The sequence below is a fragment of the Mercenaria mercenaria genome, chromosome 1, assembly GCF_021730395.1.
Source record: "Mercenaria mercenaria strain notata chromosome 1, MADL_Memer_1, whole genome shotgun sequence".
Taxonomy (NCBI): Eukaryota; Metazoa; Mollusca; class Bivalvia; order Venerida; family Veneridae; genus Mercenaria; species Mercenaria mercenaria.
Window position 1 is genome coordinate 63,969,596 of NC_069361.1, and position 13,427 is coordinate 63,983,022.

At 36.0% G+C, this 13,427-nt stretch overlaps 2 protein-coding genes across 2 annotated transcripts in view; both read right to left on the reverse strand.

Moving 5' to 3' along the window:
• LOC128558950 (uncharacterized) overlaps positions 1-3,163 on the reverse strand; it is a 32,979-nt gene extending 29,816 nt beyond the window's left edge. Inside the window, exon 1 of the mRNA XM_053549428.1 lies at positions 2,149-3,163. Coding sequence (XP_053405403.1) covers positions 2,149-3,097 — 949 coding nt within the window. The 5' untranslated portion in view covers positions 3,098-3,163. The remainder of the gene's footprint in view (positions 1-2,148) is intronic.
• Positions 3,113-13,427, reverse strand: part of LOC123535951 (uncharacterized) — a 28,182-nt gene continuing 17,867 nt past the window's right edge. The window contains exons 4-7 of the mRNA XM_053550488.1: positions 7,335-7,826; positions 7,036-7,092; positions 3,982-4,449; positions 3,113-3,189 (exon numbers count right to left, since the gene is read on the reverse strand). Of these exons, the coding sequence (XP_053406463.1) occupies positions 3,113-3,189; positions 3,982-4,449; positions 7,036-7,092; positions 7,335-7,826 (1,094 nt within the window). The remainder of the gene's footprint in view (positions 3,190-3,981; positions 4,450-7,035; positions 7,093-7,334; positions 7,827-13,427) is intronic.

The window sequence follows — 13,427 nt, forward strand, 5'->3', positions numbered from 1 at the left end:
TTAAGCCGCATCATATTACATGTAGCATGACTGGTTAAGCCGCATCATATCACATGTAGCATGCTCATCATATTACAAGTAGCATGCTTAGTTAAGCCGCATCATATTACATGTACCATGCTTGGTTAAAGCCGCATCATATTATCATGTAGCATGACTGGTTAAGCCGCATCATATTACATGTAGCATACTTGGTTAAGCTGCATCATATTACAAGTATCATGCTTGGTTAAGCCGCATCATATTACATGTAGCATGCTTTTTTCAGCCGCATCATATCACATATAGCATGCTTGGTTAAACCGCATCATATTACATGTAACATGACTGGTTTAGCCGCATCATATTACATGTAGCATACACGGTTAAGCTGCATCATATTACATGTAGCATGCTCATTATATTACAAGTAGCATGCTTAGTTAAGCTGCATCATATTACATGTACCATGCTTGGTTAAAGCCGCATTATATTACATGTAACATGACTGGTTAAGCCGCATCATATTACATGTAGCATACTTGGTTAAGCTGCATCATATTACATGTAGCACGCTTAGTTAAGCCGAATCATATTGTATGTAGCATGCTCATCATATTACATGTAGCATGCTTGCTTAAGCCGCAACATATTACATGTAGCATGCTTGCTTAAGCATCATCATATTACATGTAGCATGCCTGGTTAAGCCGCATCATGTTACATGTAGCATGCTTGGTTAAGCCGCATCATATTACATGTAGCATGCCTAGGTAAGTCGCATCATATCACATGTAGCATGCTTAGTTAAGCCGCATCATATTACATGTAGCATGCTTGGTTAAGCCGCATCATATTACATGTAGCATGCTTGGTTAAGCCGCATCATATCACATGTAGCATGCTCATCATATTACAAGTAGCATGCTTAGTTAAGCCGCATCATATTACATGTACCATGACTGGTTAAGCCACATCATATTACATGTAGCATGCTTGGTTAAGCCGCATCATATCACATGTAGCATGCTCATCATATTACAAGTAGCATGCTTAGTTAAGCCGCATCATATTACATGTACCATGACTGGTTAAGCCACATCATATTGCATGTAGCATGCCTGGTAAAGCCGAATCATACTGCATGCAGCATGCCTGATTAAGCTGCATCATATTACATGTAGCACGCTTGGTTAAGCCGCATCATATTACATGTAGCATGCTTGGTTATGCCGCATCATATTACATGTAGCATGCCTGGTTAAGCCGCATCATATTGCATGTAGCATGCTTGGTTAAGCTGCACGCTCTCGTAGAGGGGAGTTCTCAATGATGAACAAATGTTATAAGTTTATGTTGCCCGAGTTATCAAAATATAAGAACCCACATGTACGAACACAACATATTCTTAGATAGATCATTACCTATCCGATGATCATAGATTTGATTCAAAATTTGATAAAACTTTCGTTTTCTAGGTTTTTGGTCTCTTATGTCTTGAAATATGAAATATGACCTTTTTGACTAATTCAATAGATTTACCAGAGTAAACTTTCTCTAACTGCACTTGATCGAGATCTTATAGATAGGCATATCGTAAAGGTAAAACTGACTTCGGAAGGATGGCGGCAGATAACAATTGCTCGCCAGCGAGGGTGTCTTGTTTAGGCGTGTTAAAAAAGCGATAAATTCTATGGAGCTTTTCTAATCTTCTTTTTTAAACTGAAAGTGAATAGAACTGTCAAAATTATGAAGTAAAAGAAATATCTTATTTTTATGTTTTTCGATACTCTGAATTACCTAAACAAATATGTTACCCACACAATTATACCAGTCTTAAAGAAACAAACTGAATTTATAGGGGTTTGATGTTCTATACAAAACTAAAAACGAACGGTCGAAATAAATATTCTGTAAAACAGAAAATTCATATTAAAAAAAAAAAAATACAGCCTCCTCTACTTGTACTGAACAATTAAATACACCTGCATGGTGGGATGTTAAGGCATGTTCTCGTTAAATGATGGTCAACGTATTTTCTGTAATCGTTCTATTTGTAAAAACAAGTAAGAAAAATGACATTGCTTTGTTACTCCTTAATTTATAATTTGATAATTATAAACTAAGATCGTCTGATCCATATATAACAAGAATGTTCCATATACTTACCAGCTTCAATGTAGTTATCGGTGTCGGGAAAATCGCCAGTTTTTGGTAATCTATCAGTTATTTTGATCAAAGCAGCATCGATTCCACTTTTACCTTCACCACCTTCTTTATAGACAACGCAGACAAGTCGACCGAAGGGCCTGGATCCAGTACATACAGGTTGATAAACCAAATAATTACGGTCTGTTCCGATGACAGCTTTACCTCCGTTGTTGTCCCGTAGATTTATCATATCATTAGGCTTTGTGACCACATGAGCACATGTAAGGCAGCATTTTCCATATCTGGGATGATTTATAAAGCCTCCTAAAGTGCCACCCATAATATCACCTTCCGAGTTAGTCACGTTTGCATGCACCGCACATCCCATCTTTAAATGTTCATGAAATTCGTTAGGACCACCGGTAAAAGGAGTGAATCCAGCCTCCCTTACATCAGTCTGGAATCCGTCTATTTCTGTTGGGAATGCTTTTTCTTTAATTGGAATCAAACCTTTAATATGAACATACAACGCGATGCATGGCTTTTTTGTTACAATTAATTCGTGAGCGTTCTGACCGAACCGTTTAGACTTGATGATGCTTGGTGATATCATACTAATACTGCTGTGATTTACCAACAATTCTTTGGCACGGGCTTGTATACATAGTCTTAACATATCTAACAAAGGTTTGTCAAACTTCTTGTTCAATTCTTCTGCCAAAACTTCCCTACTCTCAGAGCTGTATTCAGAAATGGCTCTCTGGTATACAGAGAAGCCTTCAAAATCGACTTCAACTGATTTATTCCGTGTGCATACAACGAATACTACATCAGTCTCTTCATCCCCTTCCTTTCTATATGCCGCCCATACATTTACTATGTCTTTTGACTTCTGTTCTAGATAGCTGCATATGTTTTGACAAATTTCAAAAAATATTTCTGTCTTTCCGAATGTCTTGTACGCCATTGCCACTCCATCGGATTATGGTAATACACCGAGTTGTAGTAGATACCGTGCTGCTTTTTCGTTTGAGTTTTCTAGCGCTGCCATCCAGGTTTCTAAGAAATATACAAGTATGATTGATAAAAACAAAGTGTTAAATAAGCAATACTATTACTGATATGAAAATCATGTATTGGGTTCACAGCAAAACGCAGTGTGACATTTGCTCATAATTATAAGTATCAATTACATAGAGAAAAGTCATTTACTTATACGAGATGAAAATATTAAAAACGTTTTTCATTTGCAACTCCTTTTTGAAACACGGTTGCCTGTTCCGTCCTCAAATCTAATTGTTACGACTGAATTGAAGTTACTTAACAGGACACTATTTGCACGTGTTTTGTATAAAATACAATTTATCATTTTCTTTTTATGCCCTCAGGCATACAGTGATTGAACTGTTCATCCGTACGTCCATAAGAACCAGGTTGCCTACAGCCCACATTAACTAACCGATTTAATTCACACTTAACAATGCTGGAGCCTCCGTGACCGAGTGGTTAAGGTCGCTTTCTTCAAATAACTTACCCCTCACCGATGTGGGTTCGAGCCTTACTCGGAGCGTTGAATTCTTTATGTGAGGAAGACTTCTAATATTTGTCTTAAAATGGAAAGTGGCATATGTTTTGATAAGAAAAACTTTGCTAGTTCATTTAAGATTTCATATACATCAATGGCGTCAGTTTGTTGAGAAGCTACTAGCTGGCGTGCATACATATTAATAAAATCACTGTGAAAGAGAAAAATGACCACATTCTATATCAATACATGTGTTATTGAAAAATGCATTTTTAATGAGCTAGTGTTTATAGTTTTGGAATGGTTATTCAGCCAGAATTACTTACTGTTACTTATTTCTAGTTTCACTTGAACGTTTTCACGATGAAGCTCCACTGTATGTTCCAGCAATGGATGAGCGGCAATTTTTTCAATGCACTTCTTAAACTTTTGTTTGTCACATGTTAGAATGATGTTGAGTTTGCCAGCAGATTTCATGACATGAAGAATGTCAAATGTTTTGTACCAGTTACAAATCTGTATTATGTCGAATCCATATTTCCCAGCAAAATCCTCAATGATAACTAGATGTGTTCTGTTCTGGTCAACATGTTGAACCTGTTCAGGGTATGTCAGAAGAAGAACTTGTGACGGATGGTAGGATGCTGCAAGAGCTACTGCAAGTGACATTATACCACATCTTGGTGGTCCTACCAACACCACTGATTTATGAACCTTGAACTCGTCTTTTGCTGCCTTCAAAATATCTGGACGTACTTGCCTTTTGTGATGATCCAGGAAAAGGTGTGTTTGGTCTAGTGTAAAAAGTAGAGAATAAAGCTATGATGATGTAATGTGAAAAGCATCCATTAAACCTTTACTAATCTGTTAAAACTACTTATGTATTGTACTATTCATTTGAACTGTCAAAACATGTTCCCGGCTTTCATTATATTCTGTCCACTCCAATATAAGATTAACGTGAAAGCCAGAAACATGTTTTGACAGTTCAAATAATTAGTACTATACATTTTTCTAATTCTATCCAAACATGTAGAAGTTTTGAGGATGACATTACAACTGGAGGTCTTGCAAGAAGCCTCTTACCATAGTTGTTTTTGGTAAATAATCATATGTTTAATCTGTATTTCAACTTTGTCAGAAAAGGATTGCTTTTAGCGCGCTTATGCATTTTTTACTTATTTTTAGTCTTTAATAAATGGAAGACCTCATTTCTTAAAAGATCTCCATGAAATTACATTTTATCGCTAATCGCTAATGGCTCATTCTAGCATATTAATTCCTCAGCAATGGCTTTTGAGTAAATAAAAAAAAAAATCATGTTGTTAACACTAACACCAGGACAATCAACGAAAAAGCTTAATAACACCAGAGTTATGGCCGTTGAATTAGTAACGATTGCCATATTTCTATTTTTAACACATTAGAGGCCATGTTCATTAAACTAATACAATGTTATCAGGACAATTTTAATGGTGGTCAAGACTACAACAATAGCACCAAAATTATTGCACTTGACTTGGACTAAAGCTGTCATATTTACCATCTGTAACAAATAATAGGTTACATTTCTTTATCAAGTTTCATGAAGCTTACAAAAACTGCATTTTTGGCTGCAAGATCTCAGAGTTTGCTCATAAAACACTAGGCTTGTGACCCTTGAATTTGTCAAAAATGCCATTTTACACATTACATGAGAGCAGACTAAATTTCTCGAGCAGTTTTCATAGAGAACATTTGTGTAATTTACAAGACTGATGTAATAATACTAGAGCTATGGTATATGGCTCTTCAGTAAGTTGAAATTGCATATTTTACACTTCTTCATATTTTTTATTTTGGCCAGAAGATCTGTAAAATTCTGTTTTGCAAGATTTTTTCAACAACACTCGAGTTGCAATGCCTAACCATTAGATACCTCATTTCATGGGCAATCTGCATAAAACTGTCACAGCAAGATGCAAGGTTTACACAGTTATGACTGTAAATTAGTAAAAATAGATAGAGCTTTTATAAGCATTTTGCTTCCAGTCCGATCCATTTCGTTTGATACATGTACAATTATTTTGTATTATATAATATGCATATGATAACGACGAATAAAATATGTTTAAACCAATTAGTAAAAAGACATATTTAATTTCGTTCACACTTTGCAAGAGCATTTTTTGTGTTTTACATGCTAACGTGCATGTTAGGGATTCACCTGGCGGGTAAAGCTTTTAATTTCACTGCCTATGACTTTGGAACATGGTGTTGGTTAAAATTGAGATTGGTGCTACTATAAACACCTTTAAGCTTCCCGCTGGTGTTTTGGCCACATGTGTTTTTGTCACTAGTATTGTTTAATGGGCAATATTGCTTCAATAACACCATAATTTATATTGCTGGGAAACCTCACACAAAATTTATCTGTTGGTAGGATTGTTGAAACAACAGCGGAGTTATGACCCTTGATTTATTAAAAAGTAAAATATTTTCATTTTTAAGTATATGTATTTAAGATGATGTGCAATCAGGACAGTTTAAATTTAATTTTCAGGAAATTTACTGGTTTTCTTATCTATCATTAAAGAAAGGTATGTTTTTGCCAAATTTGCTTTTAATACGTCTGCCTCTGAAAGAGCGGGGCGTATTATTTGAACACCCATGGCGGTGGCAGTGGCGGGCGGGCAGCGTCCAAAGCATGTCCGCTCTCTAAGTCAAACAGTTTTCATCGGATCTTCACCAAACTTGCTGAAAATATTTGTGGGCATAATATCTCGGCCAAGTTCGATAACCAGCCAAATCGCCTGAGGCACTCTTGGATTATGGCCCTTGAATTACTCGAAAAACAGCAAATTTAGCCTTGTCCGCTCTCCAAGTCGAACAGTTTTCTTCCGATCTTCACCAAACTTGGTGACAATGTTTTTGGGCATTATATCTTGGCCAAGTTCGATAACCTTCCAAATTGCCTCAGGCACACTTGGATTATAGCCTTTGAATTACTCGAAATCTGATTATGACCCTTGAATTACTTGAAAAACTGCAAATTTAGCCTTGTCCACATTCTAACTCGAACAGTTTTCATCCGATCTTCACCAAACTTGCTGACAATTCATTTTTAGGCATAATAACTCGGCCAAGTACGATGACCACCCAAATCGCCCCGGGCAATATTGGATTATGCCCCTTGAATTAGACCAAGTTCGATGACGGGCGTATTTTGTGACAGTCTGGCACTCTTGTTGACAGGTCTGGTAGTCATGTTACACTAAATGTTGGTTAGTCATCAAAGATATACACTGAATATGATTTCTGTCAAATGCAGTAGCTTTAACTTGATTGAGTACATATAACTGTAGAATATTCATAACTGAATCATCGGAATATATTTTTACCAGCAAGATTCTGTGAAATTGTCGATGTTGAAGGTAAAATGTTATTGCTACATCTGGCTGAAAAAGAAGAAGATCACGAGGATGAACAGTCATAAAACTTGGAATAGAAATCTACATACAGGCCACTAAATAGATACCATTCAAGCTTTTTTCATTACTTTTCCTATTTATCATAATAGTATTATTAATAATAATATTGATTGACTGTATACATATTTTGGAGAAAGTCAGATAACTCTTCACTTTGTAATGTTTAAAAACACTAAAAATATAGTGTGCATGTCATATTTTGAACTTACCTACAGTAAGATCAGCTGGTTGAGTTGCACTTGTAGTGTGATAAACTGTGACCACTTCCTCCAGAATGTCATGATAATGTCTCTCTTTACATTCATTCAACACTCCAATATCTGATGTCATTAGAACAGCAAGCTTCTTGTCATCTCTGTCCTCTTTCACTGTCTGTTGAATACTACTGAATATGCTTGCCATACCTTTAGCTTTCTCCTCATCATACTCATCTCTGCCAAATGGATCACGGCAAAGAACAAATTCAACATCTTCTGAGTCTACATGACTCCAGTCGGAAGAACTCTGCATTTCCACACAACGTTTCTCATTATAAACCATGTATTTGACGGCTGTGAGGGCAGCTGCTGCATACAGACTGTTGTTCTGACCAGCTACAATCACCAGGTGATTGTGTAGTAACTTTTCTTTAATTTTGTCAGTCTCTTTTGGAGCACTGAAGTCGTCTGGAATTTCTGCATTCATTGTTCTTTCAAACTGATCTTCAACAAAAACAGTTATTCATTTATCCGGTGACTTCTGCGTTTTATGTTTTTAGGAAATCATATTATTGATAATACTGATTAGGACATTAACACCGTTTTTCAACTATATCTTTACCCTGAAGAGTACTCGAAACAAGTAATATAGTCCAAAGTCGAAACAATGGTTATTATTCAGTAAACAAATCTTTAAATCATACTGTGTTGATTGCAAGCTCCCATTTTCCTTACTTTTCCTAGAACTATATTTTTTGTTTAATCATTTGACTAACTATAATGTAACTGACGTCTGTATCTGACAGTTTAATTTTCCTTTTTAAAAAATGTTATTCACCTGACTTCAAGCACATGGCCTCGTATCAAACTGTTTGGGACAAGATTTCACAGACTATTCCAATAAAGCTCCCAACTAAGAATAGGAGCCCAAACTATAAAATACTATTGCAGTTAGCGCATCAATATTTTTACTTTTATGCCTGACTGTTTCCGTTCATTGATCTGAAACTGTGACAAAGTAGCTCTTGTAATCCAGAACATTAACCTTTCCCAATGAAAAAAAACTGGTAAGTGTAGTCATTGAGCAAAAGATTCTTGTATGCCTAACCCATTTCAAAACTAAGGTTTGAAGTGACCTTGACATTTGATCTGTTGATCTCAGCCGCAGATGCGTAACAAGCTTAACCATTGTTGCACCACCCAGGCAACTGTCTTGAAGTCAAGTCTGCATACCAAAACAGTCAAAGCTATGTACTGGAACCCATTCTTAAACAATAGAGTCAGCATGACCGTGGGCTTTCCTTTGCATACTCTAATAACCTACCAATTATTAAAACCATTTTGTGAAGTGATATTGCCTATGAGCCAAAACCTTTTTATTGTTTTAACTTCTTTGTGTCATCGAACCTTTAACCACTGTACCCTGCTCCATTTTTATAGATCATGAAACAATTTCAACAACTCGAACAATTATAATACGAAATAAGTTGACTATATGTCTTAAAGTAATGCAGTTACTGATCTTAACTGACTTACAGATATATGGACCAATAGATATGTGCCAAAACAAGGGGAAATTAACTTTGTTCTTATTAAGAAAAGTGACATTAAAAGTATTATTAGTTCATTTAGTAGATGTGCCTTGATAAAATTAATAATAACAAGAGCTCGTAGAATACGAAATGCCCTCCTTGATGCATTCAGTAATTGCACAAGGAACAGAAATTATTTGGTCACTGTACACGAACGTTCTACTGTTCTGGGTAAATAAGGCCTTCACCTTTGCCCTACTGACCTTGAAATATACAGAGGTCACCTGTTGGTCATGATGAACCTCACTATTAAGTTTTGTGATCCTAGGCAAATTATCGTCTGGAAATGGTTTAACTGTTGCGGGTCACAGTGGCCTTGACGTTTGGCCTACTTTTTCACAGTTCTGGGTCAGTGTGACCCTGACCTTTGACCTAATGACCTCAACATCAGTAGGGGTCATCTGCTAATCATGATCAACATCTCGATCAAGTTTCGTTATCCTAGGCCAAACCGTTCCCAAGTTATCGTTCGGAAACCGTTTAACTGTGTCACTGTGACCTTGACCTTTGATCTACTGACCTCATATCAATAGGGGTCATCTGCTGGTCATGACCAACAGCCCTATCAATTTTCATAATCCTAGGCCCAATCATTCTTGAGTTATTATTCAGAAACTGTTTAACTGTGGCCTTGACCTTTTATCTGTTGACCTCAACATCAATAGGGGTCATTAGCTGGTCATGACCAACCTTCCTATTAAGTTTCATGGCCATAGATCCAAGCGTTCTTGAGTTATGGTCTGGAAACCGTTTAACTGTTCCGTGTCACTATGACCTTTACCTTTGACCTATTGATCTCAAAATCTATAGAGGTCATCTGCTGGACATGAACCATCTTCCTGTCAATTTTCATGGTCCTCGGCTTTTGACCTTAAAATACACAGAGGTCATCTTTTGGTCATGATCAACCTTACGATTAAGTTTCGTGATCCTAGGCCCAAGTGTTCTCAAGTTATCGTCTGGAAAAAGTTTGACCTTTGATCTACTGACCTCATATCAATCATGAGGGATCATCTGCTGGTCATGAGCAACCTCCCTATCAATTTTCATTATCCTAGGCCCAATCATTCTTCAGTTATCATTCAGAAACTGTTTAATGTTCAGGGTCACTGTAGTCATAGCCTCTATGCCGTCTAAACAGCTGATCGCATGTATTGACATGCTGCCGTTTGACTGAGGCCCGATATTGGTAGCCGAATTCAGAGCTCTATGTATAGATCTAAGGGTCACTGTGACCTTGACCTTTAATCTACTGACCTCAAAATCAATAGGGGTCATCAGCTGGTCATGAACAACCTTCCTAATAACTTTCATGGTCCTAGGCTCAAGCGTTCTTGAGTTATCATCCGGAAACCATTTAACTGTTCCGTGTCACTGTGACCTTCATCTTTAGCCTATCGATCTTAAAATCTATAGAGGCTATCTGCTGGACATGAACCATCTTCCTGTCAATTTTCGTGATTCTAGGCTTTTGACCTTAAGGTATTAGACCCATAATAGAGTATCTCCTTTTTGAAGAGTATTCAATTTCTACCATAAACCTACTTTGACCGAAATTTTCAGTGGGGCATAGGTTCAAGCCCCACTTGGACCAAAATTTTGTTTTCCTTATTTTTCTTTTTCGGCGACGCCGTCTAAATTCGTTTTCGTTACCTTTGCCACGTGACTTCAGTTTGCATATCGAACTACTTGATAACGCATTATAGATAATTTATCAAAATGGAAGATTTATGCAACACTCTTCCTATATGGACGATAGTGTCAATTTCTTTCACTCTGTTGATTGTGCTACGCTGAGTGAAATGTAGACAAAGCGTTTATCCTAAACGACGCTGTTCATAGTTTTAAAGCTAACTTTGGCTCAGTATATTTAGCAAGAATATTGATATATCTCAAAATGATAAGTAAGTTTAATAAATATGATAAAAACCTGTTCAAATACCAACATATATCAAATTAAAGAAAGAGCTGAATACGGTCTGCGTATCACATGAATAAGGGTGTGATAAGAGTCTTTTATGTAGAGAAGTGCTTTTTAAAAGATTTTCCTTGTTACAATTGTCGTCTGTATATGAAAAGGTTTCTTGCTTTTGTGACTTATTCAGATTGCATATTAAAATGAGTACTTGTTTGCTTTGATATATTTGTTATAAATTATTTAACTGATTTATTATATATGAATATTTTTCTTTAGTATGGTATGCAAATATTGAACTCAGTTGAAATCTGTTTCATTATATATATGCTATATAATGACTGAATCTCATTAACTGAAATGAAGGTACGCTGCATACGGTTTATCTATGTGATATGACTACAATCAAACTTTGTTTATTAAACAGAAATATTGAAATAATTACAATTGTATGTTTTGCTTGACCTTCACTTTTTTATAGGTGTGACGTCATTGTCCAAAGATTCATGAATAGTGAATATGCATTTGTTAAAGCGGGATCAGTTGGCCTATTTTAGAAATAAATAATAATAATAAATAAAAAAATCCTTTAACTGATTTTTTTCTCATGTATTCTAATCAAACTTGATTTGTAGCATCTTTATTAGGCCCGCAACCAACTTTGTTCAGCTGGGACATTTGACCCCTTTTAGGGGCTGCTAGAGCTAAAACTAGAAATGTCTTTATACAACGTCTCATGAACAGCTTGGTGAATCTTTGTCATACTTGGTCTGGAGCATCATTATAAGGTCCTCTTCCAAATTTTATATAGGAACTTGGGCCCTATTAGGGACCACTATAGCTAAAAGTAGATATGCCTTTCTTCGCATTAACCACTAAAATGTAATGGATTTTTATCAAACTCAATGTGTAACAATATCGTAAGGTCTCCTGCTATTTTGTTACAAATAGGGATAGGGACCAATTTAGCTAAAAATATAAACACGTTTAATGACTTCTTCTCATGAACCGCTTCATGAATCTTCATTAAACTACTGCTGTAATTATTTGTCTAAGGATAAACGAAACAAAATTGCAACCCTTCGAAACCTTTGCGAAAAATTAAAAGAGAACCATTTAAATTGTTAAAGTGCGGTGTTTAGTTTTGCGATTTGAAAAATGTTAGATGAAAGATGAAAGTCAGATGAAAAATTCATAAACTTCTTTCCTTATTACAATTCGCCGACCATCATTTTTAAAGATATTTCTTGTTTTCTAGTAAGTTCTTTCAAGACTTGTTACTGATTAATTTTACAAAAGTGGAAAATATTCATTTGATAATCGATTTCTTGCTGTTCAAAGTGAATTTACCTCTGAAATAGAAGGGGTAGAGTTAGATATCTTTAAAAATACTGAGTTACGTGCGGTAAAAGTTCTCTATTTTGCCTTCATTTTATAGGTTACATATTGTGGAAGAAATGAAGGTAGGTTTTACTTCTGCCCCACAGTTATTTTTGAATGAAGTGAGCAAAATTCAAAACAGACCCGCAGGATTCGACCTTAATTTTTCAATGTTGGAGATAAAATTCTGTCTCATTAAATCTGTTTACTTGAGGCACCCTAGAAAAAATGATACTGACACTTTTATTTTTTAGTTTTATAATTGTTTACCAATAGTTTGATGATTCTTTTATAAAAAAAATAATAGTATAATGAATTCTCTGCAAACGTTTTGGATAAAAGCCGCCACTTTGAAATTTGTCTCTACTTGAGCTTGAGGAAATACCATAAATTACACAAAATTTATAAAAAAAAAAAAAAAAACATGGTTAAAGTTTTTAAAAATTTGCAACAAAGTGCGAAGCACGGTCAACTGTAAGAATTATACCAAGCAAATGCCATTTTTTAAACATTACTATTAGGGGCCTAATACAATGTACCTTAAAAAAACAGAGGTCATCTGTAGGTCATGATCAACCTCACAATTAAGGTTTGTGATCCTAGGCCCAAGTGTTCTCAAGTTATCTTCTGGAAAAGGTTTAACTGTTCGGGGTCACTGTGACCTTGACCTTTGATCTACTAAACTCATATCAATAGGGATCATCTGCTGGTCACGACCGACCTCCCTATCAATTTTCATAATCCTAGGCCCAATCATTCTTGAGTTATAATTCAGAAACTGTTTAACTGTTCAGGGTCACTGTGACCTTGACCTTTGATCTATTGACCTCAAAATCAATAGGGGTCATCTGCTGGTCATGACCAACCTTTCTGTCAACTTTCATGGTCCTAGGCCCAAGCATTCTTGAGTTATCATCCGGAAACCGCTAACTGTTCCGTGTCATTGTGACCTTTACCTTTGACCTATTAGTCTCAAAATCTATAGAGGTCATTTGTTGGCCATGGCCAACCTTCCTGTAAATTTTCGTTATCCTAGGCTTAAGCGTTCTTGAGTTATCATCCGAAAACCATTTAATTGTTCTGGGTCCCTGTGACCTTGACCAATCTCACAATCAACTTTTATGATCCTAGGCCCAAGTGTTCTTGAGTTATCATCCGGAAACGGATTGGTTTACATACCGATCTGCAAAACAATATACCCATCCTTCTACGAAGGGG